The following is a 20,406-nucleotide window of genomic DNA, read 5'->3' on the forward strand; positions in this document are numbered from 1 at the left end:
GGGCTTACGCGCCCCGAGTTCCTGCTTCGAGCGAGAGCAGCCTAAAGAGGGGCGGAGCACCCACGGGTGGCACGGGCCAGGGCGCTACGCTGGTGAGAGTCAAAAGTGAAGATGAGCACATGCAGAGTGCTTTTCTCTTGCCCTTCGACAGCCGAGCCGCAGTGGAGAGGGAGGGAGGGACGGCAAGGAAATATGGCACGCACGCTTGCACGCATGGAGGAAAAGAAAAATAAAATAATTCAAATTGAAGGAGCTGCGGCAGGTGCTGGGTGGGGGGAGGCACGTGACATGTCTCTGGAGGGGCCCCCCAGAGGCCAGGGCCCCTAGACAGCTGCCTCCCCTTGCCCGATCATAGTTACGCCCCTGAGTTTTTCTTACAATGTGCCAATACTTACTTAGCACAAATCTAATAATTGGTGAAATTCAGCCATGAATCTTCAGGAAATCATTGAATGAGGGAGAGGGCCTGCCAACCAATGTGAATTCTTCAAAGCTCTTTTTGTTTTTTTAAAAGAAAGGTTTGTCAACTGCTCTCTGATCTTTCTTGCTCAAAGCAAGATCCAGGTCTGCTTTGTGATGTGAGAAAAATAAAATTGTTGCAGAAATAGTTATAGCAGTGGTAGGCAACCTTGGCTCTCCAGTTGTTGTTGAACGACAACTCCCATCATCCTCAGCCACAACAAATAATAAACTGTAGTGTCTTAACAATAAATACATGGAATTGAATGGGTGCATTAACATTGATACTATTTCTTGGACTCAATCCACAAATCTGAGATGCTGAAATACAAAACAGAACACAGTCTCCACACTTGCGGGTATGTTAACATATCACATTGGGATATCAGTGCACACTGATAACTCTCTGATGAGCTCTGTAGGCAGATCATTGTTAGAAAAACCTTTTAGAAGTCTTAAGTGCTGGAGCCTCTTTCTGTTAAAATCTCTTGTACCATGTATTTTTCATTTGTGCACACTATGTCTAAAAGTTCATGTTGGACAAACCTAAATGTTTTCACAAGGCATCAGTGTAACTTGTGCTCCAGATATCTCAAATGTTCTCCGTCAGCTTTTCAAGTAACTACAAATGTATTAGGCATTGCACTGTCCAGAGGTTGCCACACTCACTGGATCCCTTTGATGAGGATCAGGGGCCTGGAGCAGCTTCCTGATGAGCAGGGGCATAGGGCGGCCAGCGGTGACCCTGGTCCAGCCTACTGCTGAGGCCCCCTAGCCACACCCCATGTGCCTGATGTTAAGTGCTAAGCTCCGTCCCTGTGTCTGACAGCAGGCGCAGGGCTTGCTTGCAAACGGGCCACGCGGCCCCATTTGCAAGCAAAATCAGGGGCCTGGAGCAGCTTCCTGATGAGCAGGGGCAGAGGGAGGCCAGCAGTGGCCCGGGTCCAGCCCACTGCTGAGGCCCCCTAGCCACACCCCATGTGCCTGATGTTAGGTGCTAAGCTCTGTCCCTGTGTCTGACAGCAGACGCAAGCGTGGGGCTTGCTTGCAAATGGGCCACGCGGCCCCATTTGCAAACAAAATCCCCTGGCCAGTGCCACATTCGCAGCACCTTTTAGACAGGGAGAGCCGCTCCGGCCGCACTGCAAACACAGCGCTGGTTGGGAATTTTGCCTGCAAACAGGGCTGTGCAACCCTGTTTGCAAGCAAAGATACGCCCCGTGTGTCTGACGTCAGATACAGGTGGCGTGGCTGGGACACCATGCACGGCCCCTGAATGGCAGCAGCCAGGGTTCTTCAAACCTGTTTGCTCAATGGTGGCTCTGCCTCTGCTGATGAAGCAAGGCTACAGCATCTGGGGCTCTTTACTTTGGAAAAGAGATGACTGGAGGAGTCATAATAGAGGTATATAAAACTATGCATGGAGTAGAGAGAGTGGACAGAGAGAAATATTTCTCCATCTCTCACAATTCTAGAACCAGATGTAGTCCCATGAAACTGATAGACAGGGAATTTAGGATCGACAAAAGGAAGTACTTTTTCACACAGTGTACAATTTATGGAATTCTTTGCCATGAGATGTGGTGCTGGCCACTAACTTGGATGGCTTTAAAAGGGGCTTAGACAAATTCTTGGAGCACAGGTCTATCAATGGCTACTAGTCTGATGGGTATAGGCCACCTGCAGCTTTGGAGGCAAGATGCCTCTAAACACCAGTTGAAGGGAGCAATAATAAGAGAGAGTACATGCCCTCACCTCTTGCCAGAGGTATCTGGTGGACCACTGTGTGAAACAGGATGCTGGACTAGATCGGCCTTCGGCCTGAACCAGCAGGACTGTTCTTATGACACACTGTCGTAACTTGTATATGTGTGGATTATCTTCAAAGGTGGAAAGACCCACGTAATTTTCTTTCAGCTGGGATACTTATGGTCACAGATCTGAATAAAACCTTTCTGGACCATGTTTTGTTTTCAATACAAAACCCCGTAGAGCAAGACAAATAACTACACCCAGGTTTTCCTGTGTTCCAGATATATTAATAGAGAAGTATAAAGCTCTGCTTAGTTGGCCCATATAGTAACTCATCTCTTACAAACTGGGAACAATATGTGAAATTTTTGTTCTTTAACAGATACAGTAAAAATATGATTTGAATATTAGAAAATGTACGGGTGCACCAGCTGTTGCTCTACCAATGCAGAGGGTAGATTTCTGAAGCTACCTGTTGACTTCTCTTATCTTTACCCAGTATTCTCTGCTTGCATCACTGCCTTAATGCATCAGAGCTGGGTATTGGCCAAACTGATAGTTGTATAATACCTTCTTGAAAATACGAATGAAGCCTGGGTGACATTTAAGATCCTAACTTAAACACGTATGTATTAATTATGATAATTATTTATAATTAACCAAAGCCTCGGACTTGGGTATTGCTGGAATGTTAAACAATGAGTTTTATGAAGTTCCAACTTGCTAAATAGAGAAACTAAATACTACACCAGATTTTTTAAAACTGATTTTTTTGAAACATTCTGGGATAGCCAAGATAAAAGGTGGAGGTGTTTTTTTAGAACTTGTGTGTGTGTGTAATGTTAAGTTTCAAACAAGTTATTTTGTTTAAGTATTCCTCTGCTTTTAAATATTTTTTAATTGGTTTGTGGATTTATAGGGGGAGAGCCATCATTGAGCGAATGGGTTCAAAAAACCTGGGCCACGAATGAAAAGGGCCGTTGGAGCCCCCATTGTGTGTGATGTCACGCACAGAGGGGGGCGTGCCCCAATTGCCCGAAGGCCCGCCTCAGTCCTCCCCCGCTAATTTCCAGGCAGCGCGTGCTGCCTGACATTGTTTATTTCTCTTCTTCTCCCTCCAGTGAGGAAGAGGTAGGGAAATAAATGCTGTCAGGCAGCAAATTATGCATGAAATGAGACAGGGAGAGCTCACTTGGGCTATCCCAAGCCCTGGCCATGCCCCTTTGCATGTGACATCACACATATGTGGGCATAGCTCAGACTTGGGATAGCCTGAGCGAGCTTTCCCCGTCTTATTTCAGGCAGCATTTGCTTGCTGACAGCATTTATTTCCCTTCCTCTCCCTTGCTGGAGGGAGAGGAAGGGATGTAAATGCTGTCAGGCAGCAAATATAGCCAGAAATGAGATGAGGTTTGCTTGCTTGGGACTCTCCGGAGTCTGAGCCACACCCCTGTGCGCGAGATGTCACACACACAGGGCATCACTGGCGGGGCCACCGGGTGGGACCGAACACAAGCCACCATTCGGCTGGCTCCGCTCCTGTGGATTTGAATTAGATGCTAACAAATGCTTAATTCATGCTGTACAAAGAAAATCAATATTATTCATCACCAGAAAAAACACAGGAAGTCAGAAGTAGCTCAAGCTCACTGGTTTTATTATTTGTTTGTTGCTTTCATATACTTTGCATTTTTCTAAAGTGGAAAAAATGCAATTATTAGTCCAATCTATGGAACTTGTTGTCCAGCTCTAAGGCTGATGTAACTTTGGACTTGATTAGATTCCATTAATGAGATCAGATGATGCTTTTGGTCTCGAGAAGCTAATGTAAACCAAATCTATTTATCACCTTGGCAGTGGTTCCTGCAAGGAAGTTAATGACCATTACTGTGCTACTACCAAGCCAATCAGAAATCATGCGTTTTGTGCAGAAAATCTGAAGCCAGCAATCAATCATCCTCATCATAATAATGTTGTTAAATGGGCCTCTGGAAAGGAAAGGAAAGCAACTTGGCCATTAACTTCAAATGCATCTTGGAAATGGGTTTCTTTGTGTGCAGAGCACCCCTAGTATCATGGTTACAGCCCAGGAGGAGAGAGCTCTTTGCAGCATGAAAAAGCTGAAAACACCAGGCAAGGGAGAAATTCTCACTTCTGTGCTTTATTGTGTGTATAGGACAGGGACAGATGGACTGATAGATTATAGATATGTGATTTATTTCTCAAAAGAATAATAGCACAGATTTTTTACATCAGACATCTAAGTTTTGTGCAGACCAGGGCTCATCTAATAGAATCCCTTCCTTGTCTCAGCTGTGTAAGTATATTTCATAGCTTCCATTTTCAGCTCAGAGACATACTCAAATCAAAGCCTCACTTATAACTCACTCTTTGCTGTAATGCTTACAAAAGCAGACAACAATAGTAAGGCAATTGCGGAAGTGGCATTGTTCAACACCAGACATCTGAGTCTTTTTTTTTTTTTTCATTCTTCTGCTTAACCATCCTGGTGACTGTCATCCTTCATTGTAACCTGGTTTGCAGGAGGAGTGAAACTCTGTTGGAGATAGCATTGGCTTTTTGTTACTGTTATAGCCATTGGTACAATACCTCACTCATGCTAAATAAGGATGTCTCCATAACAGCAAAATACAAATTATGTTGTGTGGATAATGTGGCAACTAGCAGATAATTCCTAATTAAATCTGCATAAGTAGCATGACTTATATGGTGGCATCTTATATTTAGATGACTCAATGCCTTATAGAGGCAATAATTAGTCCTCATTAGAAGCTGCTTTGGATCATGCAGAGTTAGCAATAGCAATAGCAATAGCACTTACATTTATATACCGCTCTATAGCTGGAAGCTCTCTAAGCGGTTTACAATGATTTAGCATATTGCCCCCCAACATTCTGGGTACTCATTTTACCGACCTCGGAAGGATGGAAGGCTGAGTCAACCTTGAGCCCCTGGTCAGGATCGAACTTGTAACCTTCTGGTTACAGGGTGGCAGTTTTACTACTGCGCCACCAGGGGCTCATCCCCACCAGGGGCTCATCTATAAGCAACTATAGGCCTGTTTCCAACCTTCCATGACTGGGCAAGGTAATTGTGAGGGTGGTGGCCTCCTAGCTCTAGATAGTCTTGGAGGAAACCGATTATCTAGACCCATTTCAAACTGCCTTTTGGGTGGGCTGTGAGCTGCAGACTGCCTTGGTCAGCCTGATGGATGATCTCCAATTAGGAATTGATAGAGTATGACTCTGTTGGTCCTTTTGGATCTCTCGGCAGCTTTTGATGCTATTGGCCATAATATCGTTCTGGAGGACCTGAGGGGGTTGGGGGTGGGAGACACTGCTTTGCAGTGGTTCCGCTCCTATCATTTGGGCAGATTCCAAATGGTGTCCCTCGGAGACTGTTGATCTTCAAAATGGGAACTGATATAGAGTCCCCCAGGGCTCCATGAAACTTCTAGGAGAGATCATCAGGAGATTTGGTGCAGGGTGTTATCAGTATGCTGATGACACTCAAATCTATTTCTCCATGTCAGCATCATCAGGTGAAGGCATAACCTCACTAAATGCCTGCCTGGAGGCAGTGATGGGCTGGATAAGGGATAACATTATCCCTTATGAGACTGAATCCAAATGAGGAGGAGGTACATATTGTGCAGGGTCGAAATTCGGCAGGCAATTTTGATCTGCCGATCCTGGATGGGGTCACATTCCCCCAGAAGGAACAGGTACACAGTCTTGATCCAAACCTCTCCCTGGTGCCTCAAGTTGAGGCGGTCTCCAGAGGTGCATCCTATCGGCTTTGTCTCATATGCCAGCTGCGGTCATTTCTTGAGGTAAAGGACCTCAGAACAGTGGTATATATGTTGGTAACCTCCAGACTGGATTACTGGAATGCACTGTATGTGGGGCTGCCTTTGTACATAGTCTGAAAACTGCAATTGGTACACATGACCACAAGGGGATGGGCTGGGGTGAAGGCAGGAGCTTACCTGCCTTATCCCAGATGACCAGAGCCTGGTTGAGGCTCTGCCTGCTGTGTGCTCACATAAGCAGTGTGGTGGTGAGATGAGGGCCAATTGGAGGGGAGGGGAGTTGAGCCACCAGGTATCCCACAATGCACCGCATGCTGCCTGGCCACTCTTTCCCCGGCTCTATAGCTAAGATGGCTGCCACAGCTCATGAGCAGCTGCAAGCAGTGCCGAGTGGCATATGACCACAATCTGGGGTAGGAGGTACATGCTTGCCTTACCTTCCTACCTCACTTTGTACCTGTGTAGTGGATCAGGGCTACCCAACTCTGGGACAGCTGGGTTGGGAGGCCTCCTGGTGGTGCAGACGACATGAGCTGTCTTGGTTAACTCACTCCTGCCCAGGTAACTTGTGTCATGAGAACAACCTCACTGTGTTTCCTTTTATTGAGTTTAATCAGGCTATTAATGACATCCAAACCCTAACCTCTGGACAATCCTCCATACTTTTTAATGTACTGTTCAGTCAATTTTGACTGAGCCATTTTTGGAAGGCTGTTATAGAAATAAAATAAATTAACAAATAAACAAACGTATGATAAGAATGTCAAAAAAAGCCAGAAACAAAGTGAGGGCACTTCCTCAAAGTGCATTCATTAGGATATTTTTTATCCGCATATTCTTGTAAAGTTGTCCAATGCATTTTGGGGGAAACATCTTTACTGGGGGCTCAAAAGTCCTGCAATAGAAGTACTCTGCTGCACAAAAAATAAAGTAGCACCTTTGTACTCATTTCACAATCAGTTTTGACCCCTGATCAAAAGGGGTTGATCAAAATATGTCAGGCAACTTTACAAGAATAAATTAATAAAAGTTTCCAATTTTAGGTCCTTGAAGAAAGTTTTCTTTCCCCTCATTTTTCCAGCTTGGACAGGTGCCTCTCTTTGTTTTGTCTGAGTATGTGAAACAAGCAGAATGTTTTTAGCAGTGGTTCATACAGAGCTGAATGCAGAGGTTTTCCAGACGGAGGTTTATTCCACCTTCAGCTTTGATTCCAAAGCAACATGACCAGCCAAACCCGTTCGATATCAAACATGGCCTGTTCGATATAGAACCACCCCCGAACTGAACTGAGGTTGTTTGGGAATGTTCACAAAACTGGCTGCACAAAATCAAACATGCCCTGTCCAGTTAGAGTCCAGTTTGGACTTGAACTGAACTGGGCAAACTGGCTTTGTGCACACCCCTAGCTGGTGAGTCTGCAAAGTTCTGCAAGCACAAATCAGTACATTTATGGCATAAAATTATTTTAAAAATGTAAAGTGTGAAAATACATAAAATTAATATTTATTTGTTTGTACCTGCATACCATGCTGTGAAATACTGCAACATGCATACACCATCCAGGTGTGTGACAGCAGAGCAGACATTCATGAATACTGTGGCAGCAGGCAGGGCAGTGGGCAAATCTGAAAGAAAGTGGGTACTGATGGGCAGGGAAAAGAAAAGGAGGGAAGAGGAAACTTGCAGTATATCCCTGCAAAAAGACTCTTGTGTGGATGGGACATAGGGGAAGGAATGCTAAAATAAAAGCTGTAGGTGTGGATGTCCCGTGGTGACTCCTGTTATCCTTCATCACTTTACACTACGCTTCTTCCTGCAATTAACCTCTCCATCTGGAAAACCTCTCAGTGCATGCCAAGCTTTAAGGGCTGTTCAGCTGCAAGTTTTCTTTTCTGAGGAAAGGAAAGGCATGACAACAACAAAAAATCCAAAAAACAACATTTCAGCAATTTGACTAGCCAAACATGATTAGCAGAATAGACTTCTGACAAACAGGGATTTTGGCTTTTATGACTGAGGTCAGGAGGTATGGCTTATGGTCCTTTAATTTATTCTGTACTGCTGTGCATTTGTGCCTACGGAACTAAGTTAGCTCATCTGCTGGAATTTGGAGCTTAAATTAATTCAAAGCTTAGCTGATATTGCTGTGTAATGTGGAACAAATCATGTAGGCAGCAGAAATTGCAGCTAGCTAAGCCTGGTACATTTTTATGTTGGACTGCTTTACTTGTAAGAAAGATGTGCTGTCATACATTAATCTCCTACTGCAATCGCTCCCAATTCCTCTTCTTTCTGTGAGACATGCTTATGGAATTGTGCATGCAATGCTCAAGCAATTGGAAGAATTTTCAAATGCCTGTAACCTCTACATATTTATGTAGAAGTAACATCATTGATTCCAAATAAGCATGCTTGGGGGTTCAGCCTTATAGTCCAATCCTTTACATCTTTTTCCACCACAACAGTGTTTAGAATTATGTGCAAACCTCTTCCATTGGCACGGTGCAGCAACGTACCACATTGCAACAGTAGTAGGAGGAAGTCTTGGAACTGAGCAACAGTTCAGTTCTGGGTGCCACAGTTCAAGAAGTATGTGGACAAGTTGGAGAGGATGCAGAGGAGAGCTATGAAGATGATAAAGGGTCTGCAAGACAAATCCTATGAGAAAAAAGCAAAAGAAATTAGGTATGTTTAGCCTAGTTTTAAAAAAATTGTATAATTCAAAACCAAGAGTGTTCTGGAGCCTGCTGTACTTTTCTTGAACATCTTGTGGAGATCTTTTTTATTAATAGTGTTGTGATCAATCATCCCTGTGACAGGAAACTCTGCATAGATATTTTTAAAAGTTGCCATTTTCCCTTTCAGAAAACAAATTCTTGCTGGAGTGCAGTAATGGTGGCTGCATTCAAGCATAACAGCAAACTTTGGTTCGTCATTACAGAGATGAGCCAATAGAAAGCTTGGATTTGGGCACTCCCTCCTCGCCCGCCTCCACAGTGCTTTACTGGTTTGGATACAATGGCAAACTGTGATTTGCTGTTAACCAGAAACAAAGCCTCTATTTTCCTCTTATGCATGCAAGAGGAGGAGGATTAAGCTTGTGAGTCTGATACTCACAGATGCCCATGCATCTTATTGCAAGCCTTGGTTTGTCTACATCTGAGCTTGGCTTGCCACTTATGTTGAACTTGGAAAGCACTTGGATGCTTAGGCAAGATCCTATGACGTGCCTACCCGGGCACTACCAGACTTAAGCGTATGTGAACAACAAGCATGTAACCACTCCTGACACCCACATTCTACATTGATTCTCCAGCTCACTTTCTGTTTTATGTTGGAAGTCCCCAAAAAGATAGGAAAACATTTTCAAATCTCTGTTCTACAGGTGATTAATTATCAATCCATGTACACTGTAGTTAGAAGAAGGGAAAGTGGGTTTGAGAAACAAGCTTGCTAACAAGCTTGCATTCTGTCAAGAACTCTGCTTAATCCGATTCAAGATTCATTGGGTTTTTATCCCAGAATTTGTTTTCAAGTGTCAGGATTCAACCTTGGGATTCAGCCTGAAGTAATAATGAAAGAGGGGCATGTTCCCTTTGCCACTGAAGAACCACAAGCAATGTCTGCAAATTTGGGAGAGAGGGGGAAGTATTTGCCTGTAGGCCTGATGTTGAGGTAGGCTTGAACTCCAGCACCTCTTATGTCATACATTAGTGGGTGTGGCACAATACCTTCTTCAAAGCTTTCCACTTTCATCTCTGTCACTTTAAGCAGTTAATTTTCCTGCATTTTCACTGTTCATTTTCTTCTTGCAATTCACTGGCACCATCTGTCAAATTCCATTCAGCCTTCCGTTTTGCAAATCATAATTGTAGAGACTTCTGTGTAAGTTGGTTGGCAGAAAATATTGCTGATCCAAGAGACTGGATAAGTCTCTTGGAGAAAAACATGACTGCTTTCTTTAAATCCTGTTTTACAAGATGATAATGAAATTTTAATCTTCACATAGGAAGGTTATTATATTGATCGCACTGAAGTTTAGTTATATGATTGACTTTTTCATTACATGGTCTTCATTGGTTTTAAATGCTGATCCTCACTAATATCAAACAAAATTCTTCTCATATTTGCTGGAGTATCACTTTGTATTAGAGCAGTGTCTGCCTAGGCATCGCATCTGAATGACTAAACAGAATGCTTGTGGTTCTCCTGTATATCAAAGTATATATATTTTTTTACCACTAAAACATGGACAGATATGTGAGCTAACACCATGAATATCTTTGAACTGGGTAATCCTTGCCCTTGGCTCGTGTTCAGTCTTGACCTTGACCTGAATCTGAGTCACTGTCAAGAAAAGGCAGCAGCAAGTGGAGAAATGTTGCTCATTATATCTGACTATGTTGATCACAGGCACTTGTTTTCCTAAGCTCTGGATGAGTCAAATCCCCAACCAGCTCCTGCTGACTTGAAGCTAGCTTGATTTACCAGGTCAAAATGCAAGGTGGGTTAAGGGGGTGATTATAAAGCTAGAGATGAATAATTCCTTAAATACAACACGCACAGTTAGAAGCCCATGAGACTAAGGAAATGGTTTTTACTGTAGAAAAGCTATTGTTTGCACGGCAGTATCCTGTTGTTTAATGTAGATAATTCATATTTGTATTACATATAAGCTCTCTTTGCATGAGGAGGGATATCAAACACAATAGTGTGACATTTGGAATTCTTTTGCTTAGGAGATGTAATTGATTTTAGATGTATTGTTCCAAAGACAGCGTCTGTCTTTGCTTGTGCTTGTGCTTTTTTTTTTTTTTTTTATCTCAAGCTTTGTGACTAACAGTATGCAACTTTGTTTTGTGCCTGTCTTGTGTGTGTGTTTTCTCTTCACAGTGCCACCTTGGGCCTTAATAGCCATAGCCATAGTTGCAGTCCTATTAATCCTTACCTGCTGTTTTTGTCTCTGTAAGAAGTGCTTGTTCAAAAAGAAAAACAAGAAGAAGGGCAAGGAAAAAGGAGGCAAGAATGCGATTAACATGAAAGATGTTAAAGATTTAGGGAAGAACTTGAAAGATCAGGTAAAGTACACATGTTGTTCTTGGAGGATGTTTTGTTTGAAAACTTAACTCTGCGAGGGCGGGGAGGGGGAAATAAGGTCATCCAGTAGCAGTGTTAACATATTGGAAAGTGTTTAGCCTAACTCTCAAGACCCATAGTCAGGGGCGTAGCTAGGGGAGAGGGGGCCTGTGTTCACCTCTCTCCCCAGCAGCCCCTCGGAGTGAGGGAGATAATGAAGAAAATAGGGAGGAGTGGAGCTGGGGGGTCTTCAGGAGCTGGGGGTGCCCAGGTTCTTTGAACCCATCTGCTCAGTTATAGCTATACCCCTGCCCATAGTGTAATCCTATCCCATGTTTACTTTGATAGTAGTCCCTCTGATTTGGCTTACTCTCAAGTAAGTATGCATAGAATTGCTACCTTCTCTGGAGTTTGGGATCTGGAACCTGTTTTCAATGCTATGTTCCGCTTCAAAACATCTGGAGTAGGATATCAATGAATGTGCATTGGTTTCTGTAACCATTGTAGGAGAATATTCCTTTTTATTCTCCTGCAGCCCACTTCAGTACATGCTTACTCAGAAGAAAGTGCCATTGAATTCACCGGAGCTTACTCCCTAGTAAGAGTGCATTATGACTGCAGCTTTGATTTCTGCAAAGCGTTCAGGCCTGTCAGTGATACAGATATCAGCCAGTTTCAACTCTAATGATCATGGCTACCAATCAAGAAATCTGGGAACTTTGGTACAGTGAATGAAAGAGAGAATTATTTGCACATTCACATAGCTGCTGTTCCTAGGATTCTTTGGGGAAAGCCATTATGAACTTTAAAAAAAGAAGATGGTTATGATGTATGTATGCTCCAAATGTTACAGTTTACCAGGTCTGCTTTATGGGTCTGTAACACATACATGTAGAAATTGTAACATGTGAAGCAACCTTCAAACCAACTGATTCAAAATCAGTTTTAGGAGCCATGTTGGCAGTGTCCTGGACTCTGGGTCTCTCACATCATGCATTTCTTGCCTGATGACTGCCACTTCAGTATCAATTTACTTCTGCCTATGCCATGCACATAGAATTACAGAGAAGGTTTTTCAGGTTAGAGGGCTTGGTCTCCTTTATTCTCTTTGATGCACTGATCATTCTGTACTGACATCCAACTGGTAAAAATTACCCTTCTTATGCCAGATATATATGCTAGCTGATGTAAGGGAAAGGTGATAGGGGCTGTAACCTTCTCTGCTATTGCTGTCTTTGATAAATTAATAGCATTTTTGTAAGGATAAAGTAGCTACCCACAAGTAAAGGTCTTCAGGCACTGATATGCTCTACTGATGTTAACCTCTAAAGAAGCTGGTTCACTTTCTCTTTTTATCGGAAAGGCAATATTATATACAGTGTATACACTGAAGAAAATGTTCACTGGTACAATGGTACAAGTTCTCTTGAATGCTTCTGGTAGGCTAACATTCTCATTATATTTGATCTAGGTCTGTGTACACGGATGTAATGAACATTCTTATTTCAAATTGGCAAGCAGGAGTGGATTGGGTCTGCTAAATCATTCTCTAGAAAACAAGTACTCCTACAAAGATGACAAAAAGCATTCTGTGGGAGAATTATGGCAGTGGGAAAACAAAAGAAAATGGAAAGAGAATGGAAAAGAAATTAAAGAAAGGAGAATTGGCCAGCATGATTAACTGAGAACAGTATGTGTGAGAGAAAAAGAAAGATTAAAGGTGACAACACAGGTTTAGCTAAGAGCACAGTTTGAACAGTTGCGTTGAGTACAACTTATTCCAGAAGGGCTGAAAGCTCCGCGATTCAGATTATGCCTACAGGAGAAATGAGATATATATATTATCCTGAAAAGTGAATAGAAAAAGTTTGTTTTCTTGTTCCAATGTGGCCAGAAGCCACAGACCAAATGAACAGTGATATGCAAGGGTTTTTTTTCTTCCCCCCCATTTCCTGCAATATTTCCACTGCATGTGTGCAAATTTCTTTTTTAATATGATTCTATCTATACACTGGTACCACCTGTGTTTATATCTATCTGTGGTACAATGTGGTACTTTTGATCAGTGCTGTTGTTGTTATGCCCTGTTCTAGACATTTTTGTACTGGTTCAGCAAATATTTGGACATGGTCCGAAGGATAGAAGCAGATGTTGCAAGAGATGCAGAGCTGACACTGCTCCATCTCCTTGTTTCCTGGAGGTGTCTAATATAACACATGAGGTGATTATACTGGCTGACATGTTGCACAGTGATATGAGAGTGTAAGAAGGACTGAACCCTCACAAAAAAAGGCCAGAGAATGTGGGCAGGAGGATGGGGAAGTTATTTCTGCTTCTCCCCCTTCCCTGCAAAAGCCATTTTAGCTTATAGAAATATGTTCCAGAGGGCCACACAGTCCTCAGGGACATATTTCTGGAAGTGAAAACATCTTTTGCAGAGAAACAAAAAGCACTCCTCCAGGCTTCTTTGCACGCACTGGGCTGTAGAACAAACCTTCAACACAGCAATTCTCCAGCCTCTCTACAAGGATGCAGCTTTTCTTCTAAAACATGTAGGCCACTATGTATTTTTCTGAACTCACTAACTACCAGCAATAGTGTGAAGCAGTAATTGGGAAATCTCCCATAGAGTAAGTATACACATAGAGTAATAATACTGAATGTTGTCTTGAACAGAGGAAAAAGAGAAATTGGATGGTGGCATTTGCATTTCTCTTCTAATATCTAGTTCCATTCTAGGCCATGCTGTACAAATAGTGTAGCTACCATGCTGCAACTCAAAAGATAACTGCAAAAGACATGGGCACGGCACTGAATGTGTTAAACTTTCAGACTAACTTTAATCAGTGAGAGAGACTCATGATTTAGCAGATACCTTAATTCCACTTTAGCAAAGGATTTTACATTCCATGTACATGCTAATTAAGATTTGCTTCTTAATTGCAAATCTAACTATGGCAATGGTTTCCACTTTCCACTTGAAGATGGAAAACCTGAAATGGATCTTCAGTTAGCCCCACAGAAAAGTCAATGTGTGTATTGATAAATGAGACTAATGATAACAACCTGTCATTTCTTTGTAGGACAAATTTTATGTATTTTGTTGATATCTTCTTGTGATGTTTGTTTTGTAATAATTTTCTTGTAATTCTATTATATATAATTAAGTGTTCTTCATTATATTTGTTCTGACCTGGATAAATGACCAAAAGTGATAATAGCATTGCAAATGTTTTCAAATACAGAAGCATGTTTTAGTATCCATACAAAACTCAGTCAAAGCCACTTTTCTCAATGAAGACAGAAGTTAATTCCTTGTTGCTTGCAAGAGATAAGCAAATATTTGAGGATGTAGAAAAATGCTTTCAATTATTTCACACAATGGAAATTATCATTAATTTGATGCCCCCTTTCAAAAAAATGTTATGCAGATGTACTATCAGGATTATAATATATACATATAGGATCTGTGTAGATATTATTGTATTTAGAACTACCTGAAAAATCCACACATTGATATTCACAGAATTGTGCTTACTTTGGGGGAGGGGGGGACTTCCTCATGCATTCATCCATAGATAGGGCCCAATCCAGCAGTCACTCTTTCTATGACTTCCATGAATTTCAATGAGACATGCTGAGAATCCACACCTCCTCTTTTGAAATAATGAAGACTGTACAGCATCTACACTTATTGTGATGTGCCTATAAGGCAAATAAATTAGTAGCCCAATTGTAGCAGGCTTACTAGTTGTGATGGATGAATTCACTATATGGACCACATGTTCTTGCCATCTTGTTTGAGGGGGCGGTGGTATAAAGTAATGGTGTATCTTTGAATCAATGCAAGAAACTTTAACAATTCAAAATGAGGATCAGCAAATCCTAAAAGTAATGCCATTTGAAATAGTACATGCATTGACTTCAATTTTTGCAGCATTTCATTAAAAATGGAAAGGTTGAATGCTTTCTGAACAGTGGAGGAGTACATTTTAAAACAAGCAGACATGTCTATATGTAAAAAGCATCTGCTCTTATGCTCTGTGAAGGAGCTATTACATTTGCAATGTACATTTAATGCTGTCAGCGCACTGCCAACAGCCATTTAATCCCGCCTAAATTAGCTGTAAATTCTGTCTGAAAACTCTTTCAGTTCCCTCCAAGGACATGTCAGCAATTGCTTAGCACCTCTTATCAGGCAATATATACAGCTTAGATCAGAAACAACTTTTTCAACCCTTAATTGTTCCTGCATATGAATCAGTCAATTACAATCCAAATCATTATTTTTGACAAATATTTTTTGCAATACATTAATACATATAAGCTTAGATTCCTTGTGTCATATGCACACAAGTTTAAGTTGATGCAGCACATATATTTATCAACATATATAACTAGTTCTTCATTTTATATGTTCATATTTGTAGTCTTCATTATCAAAAGGTTCAAATATAGTAGAACAAGACAGGACTTTCTGTTCTGGGGATTTATAATCAAAATGAGGCAAAGTGGCTGCGCACCCAAAAGAGGGAGCAGGTGGGTGCAGATGGATTAGGCTCAGATGGCTGTTGATGCATCAGGAACCCATTTGATGAATGTCACGCAACCCTTTTTAGAAAAGGAGCCACCGTGCATATTAACCTTCCTGGCCGCCACACATTGAGGCTATAATCAGAGCATAGTGCAGATCATCTTTTTATATACTGTACTGCTGTAAGAGTAGCTTTTCCAGAGCTAGCAGAAGTGCCAGAATGCTACTCTGTACTACTCTGTGTGTTGTTGAGTCTCACCTGAGCACCTCAGTTTCTACCCAGGGCTCCTAGTCGACACATGTGGCAGCTTTCACATCAGATAGGACAATGCTAATAGGCCAGGTTTCTAATCTTTATATTTATGGGGCTGATTCTCACGATCATAAGTAAATTGGAGGAGCTTTCAGCTAAGATGCAACAGTCTTGCATACGCCCAAAAATAAATCATGTGAGTGGCCTAAATCCCACTTGGAGGACTGGGAAGTGATTGTGTGGAAGGAGCAACACTAAGTCAGTGTAGGCAGTGGACCTTTTCCACCCGTGATCAAATCTAAGTGTTGTATAACTGCACTGAGTCCTAGGATTGCTCCTCTCACTTGATCACTTCCTGGTCCTCTGACTGGGATTTTGGCCACCCACATGATCAGTTTTTTGGAAGTTGACATGAGAACCAGCCTACAGTTCTTTTATATTTACAGTAATCCTATTCTGTCCCTTCCCTTATTCCCATTTTTGCTCGCTAGCTCAGGCTAGCTGCTCTGGTATCAAACTTTTAGTTTGTTTTCCTGCAATATGTCCTATTATGAGAACAGCCTTTCCCTCTTTTCATGAACCAAGTTCTTCCCCACCAAATCCATTTTCCCAGAAAGCCATTCCTGATTTAATATAGATACATCTGTACAATGCTTGATACCTACTACTGGTTAGTCTTCTACTTATCTATTCACTGTCTCTGCTGTTACTTTTTCAGACCTTGTTTCTCTCTGTTCAGGATCATCCTGGCTGTATTACTTCCTTGGCACGGATCCTATAACCTGTGTTCTATCTAGCACTTTAAAAATATTAAATCGGTTGTGCTAACATAAGAATAATGTATTACAGCACAATTCTAGATATGTTTACTTGGAAGTAAATCCCACTGAATTCAGTAGGGCTGACTCTCAAGTAAATCTGTGCAGAACTTTCATCTTAAAGTTTTCATTATGAAAACATAGTGAACACAAGTAAGATGCTCTTTTCCCCTACAACAATTTAACTCAAACTACCTCACCATACCAGTTCATAATCTCAAACCATGAGGCTTCCAGCTGAAGACCCAGAGTCCTTGTCAAGTGTCTTATCTGAAATTAATGGGACTTCAAAATGAATAAAAACATAAGCTTTTGTACTTGCAAGTACTCTGGTTTCAGGCTCTTTATAAAGTTATGAGTAAACTTTATGCCTGTAGAGAGGACTGAGTTTCTGGGGAATAACTGCCTCAGGTCTGATTCACACTATCATTAGAATCATTCAAATGTGGGTTACCAACATTAGCATGATTGTGTGAACCCCTGCCAAGATGGTTTACGGCCCAAATCGATTCCCCCTTGTCATGGATTCACATAATCATGCTAATGTCAGTAACCCACATTAAACCTAGATTCCAACGAATGAGTGAACCAGGCCTAAGTAAAGGTCAAAGGTTGCACATCCTAATGATGTGAAGTGAATGGAATATGTGCAACTTTTGTAAAAGGTCATTTCTCCATGGTTTTTCTTAATGTTCGTGTGTGGATGTTTTAATTTTTATTTCTTCCTTCTATGTCCTCCTTATCTATGTTGTGTCTCATGACTGTTCTGGATTGTCACTTGCGGTAGGTTTATTTTGCTCTTTGGACACACCTAGTCTAAAGCTCTGATATATTTTAGTCTTCTGACAGCTGTGGCTCCTCAGCTGGGGTTTATACATAGCTTATACATAGCTTTGACACACATCAAGAGGCTGAACCAAATTGATTTCTTTCTTTGGCAGGATTAAAATCTTTTTGACATTTTTCTCCAAAGCAAACACATATTAAGCCAGAAAGTATTAGAAAGCTCAAGTTTTCATATGCATCAAAAATACTATACTAGTTTTTGTTCCCTTTTTGCATAAATAGATATAAATATCAATGTATCGAAGCTAATCCAATACTGTGAAGGGTGTGTGTGTGTGTGTGGAAGTCTTTTCCTATAGGTACTAAAAATTGAGAACCTCATTCAGTTATCGAATGCTCCGTATCTCGTGCTGTTTATATGGCCTTTAACACTTTTAGCTGTCTCTGCAGCTCTGGGCAGCATGAAACTGACTTCAGAAAATACATTGGTGTAACTGGGAAAATATTTGGTCTATTATTTTTTGAAGTATCTTCCACGCACAACTTTCACTGCTATAGTTTATCAGTCTGCAGTAATCCTCATGTGTCTCCTATAATTTTCTACTGCCATTTTTTCTCATAAGAAAAAAATCATTTGGCTCTAGAGACACTCTAATAGGTTCTGATTTAATGACTCTGAATTTAATGTATTGGTACAGCAAATTCCTTGCTTAAGCTCAGCCTTTGGGAAAGGAAGAGACTTAATCATATCAGTGATGAACAGTGGCACTGAAAAATTACCAGCAATGTAGCCCCATTTTTGAAGAATAATTGCAGCAATGGTCTCTATCTTCTATTAGGTCACCAAGTGTTGGAGTGGAAGGAGATGTAATATCTCAGCCATTTAAATTACATGAGGCTGAAATGTCCTCACTTGCTAGGTACTTTGTACAGAGACCTCTTGATTAGATCAGGACATTGGAATGGCACTGTTTATGCCACTGATAGTGATGGTTTTTCACTGCCTAATTGCCCCATTTAGCTGCCAGGGTGGGGGGAATTCCTTGCAGCATCGATATTTCCAAGAATTATAGCTCCAAATCTGTAAGTGTGCACTAGTAAGAACATAACAGCCCTGCTGGATCAGGCCCAAGACCTATCTAGTCCAGCAACCTATTTCACTCAGTGGCCAATCAGATGCCCCTGAGAACTCCACAGGCAAGAGCTGAGGGCATGCCCTCTCTTTTGCTGTTATTCCCCTGCAACTAGTATTTAGTTGCCTCTGAGGATGGGGTGGACCATCGTCATCAGCAGGAGCATAGCGGGCCCACTGGTGGCCTGTGTACGGCCGCCGCCGCACGGCCCCGCTGACCCCGACCCCGCGTCTGACATCAGACACCGGGGCTAGCCACACCCCCGCATCTGATGTCAGACGTGGGGGTGTGGTCTGGCCAAACGGAGCTTGGAGGCTCCGTTCGGCTGAAAGACCTGCAATTAGTCTTTAACTGCCGAAGGGGCCGCATGGCCCCTTCGGGAGTTAAACGAAGGCTGGTGCTGCTTTTGCAGCACAGCCTAGGAGCGGCTCTTCCCTGCAGGGAAGAGCTGCTCCTGGGCTGTGTTGAGAAGACAGCAGCAGTCTTTTAGCTCCCAAGTGCGGCCCCTTCAGGAGCTACTTAGGCTGGCGCTGCATTCGCAGCGCTCAACCAGGAGCGGCTCTTCCCTGCCTTTGCAGGGAAGTGCCACTCCTCCTGGCTGGTGCTGCAAACGCAGCGCCAGCCTTTGTTTAGCTCCCGAAGGGGCCGCGCGGCCCCCACTTGGGAGCTAAACTACCGCCCCCGTGTCTGACGTCAGACGCAGGGGCATGTCAGGGCCGCGAATGGCAGCTCCTGATTGGGCAGGGTCCGGGTTCTTTGAACCCGTTCGCCCAATGATAGTTCCGCCCCTGGTCATCAGACTAGTAGCCTTTGATAGATCTGTCCTCCATGAATTTGTCTAAGCCCCTTTTAAAGCCATCTAAGCTAGTGGCCAGCAACGTGGTAGAGAATTCCATAGATTAATTATGCACTGTGTGAAAAAGTACTTCCTTTTGTTGATTCTAAATTTCCTGGCCTTCAGTTTCATGGGATGACCCCTGGTTCTAGTGTTGTGAGAAATTGAGATTTTTTTTCTCTGTCCACTCTCTGTGCATTATTTGTCCACTCTTCATGCATAATTGTATATACCTCTATCATATCTTCCCAAGTCGTCTCTTTTCCAAACTAGAAAGCCTCATATGCTGTAGCCTTGCCTCATAAGGAAGGTGCTCCAGGCCCTAATAATCTTGATTGCCCTCTTCTGCACCTTTTCCAGTTCTATAATATCTTTTTTGAGGTATGGTGACCAGAACTGTACACGGTATTCCAAATGTGGCCAAACTATTGATTTGTATAAGGGCATTAGAATACTAGCTTAAAAAAAAAAAATTCAGGCCCCTTCCCTAATAATCTCTACCATGCAATTTGATTTTTCACAGCTGCCGCACACTGAGTCTACACATTAAACGAGCTGTCCACCATGACCACAAAATCTCTCTCCTGGCAGATTTCTCTTTCTGTCGGTGGGGGTCCCTTTCAGTGAAGTTGTGGGGGGTTTTGCCCCAATTTTGACATTAGAATGTCACTGCAACAGCAGTACTATTATGTTTTCTGACATAGTTTGGTATATTTGGATATGGAAATTCACAAGAAGTATAAAAATATACTAACTCTTTTTCTACTAAACACTATTGATCAGATCTGTGGCAAGTAAAATTATGTATCCAGGAGATCAATTGTTACATGAAATCACTACTCTTCTTATTCACAACTGGGTGAGTTATTTATTGCAAACATTCAGGCATGGAAAAGGTAGGGAAAAGTCCCCTTCCTCATTGCGTGAG

General features: G+C 42.2%; 1 protein-coding gene across 8 annotated transcripts in view; it reads left to right on the forward strand.

Annotated features, from left to right (window-relative positions):
• SYT1 (synaptotagmin 1) overlaps positions 1-20,406 on the forward strand; it is a 637,087-nt gene that overhangs the window by 417,761 nt on the left and 198,920 nt on the right. For all 8 annotated transcript variants that reach the window (XM_053253068.1, XM_053253063.1, XM_053253070.1 and 5 more), the window contains one exon: positions 10,937-11,121. In XM_053253068.1, the coding sequence (XP_053109043.1) occupies positions 10,937-11,121 (185 nt within the window). The remainder of the gene's footprint in view (positions 1-10,936; positions 11,122-20,406) is intronic.

Source organism: Hemicordylus capensis, chromosome 5, assembly GCF_027244095.1.
Source record: "Hemicordylus capensis ecotype Gifberg chromosome 5, rHemCap1.1.pri, whole genome shotgun sequence".
Lineage (NCBI taxonomy): Eukaryota > Metazoa > Chordata > Lepidosauria > Squamata > Cordylidae > Hemicordylus > Hemicordylus capensis.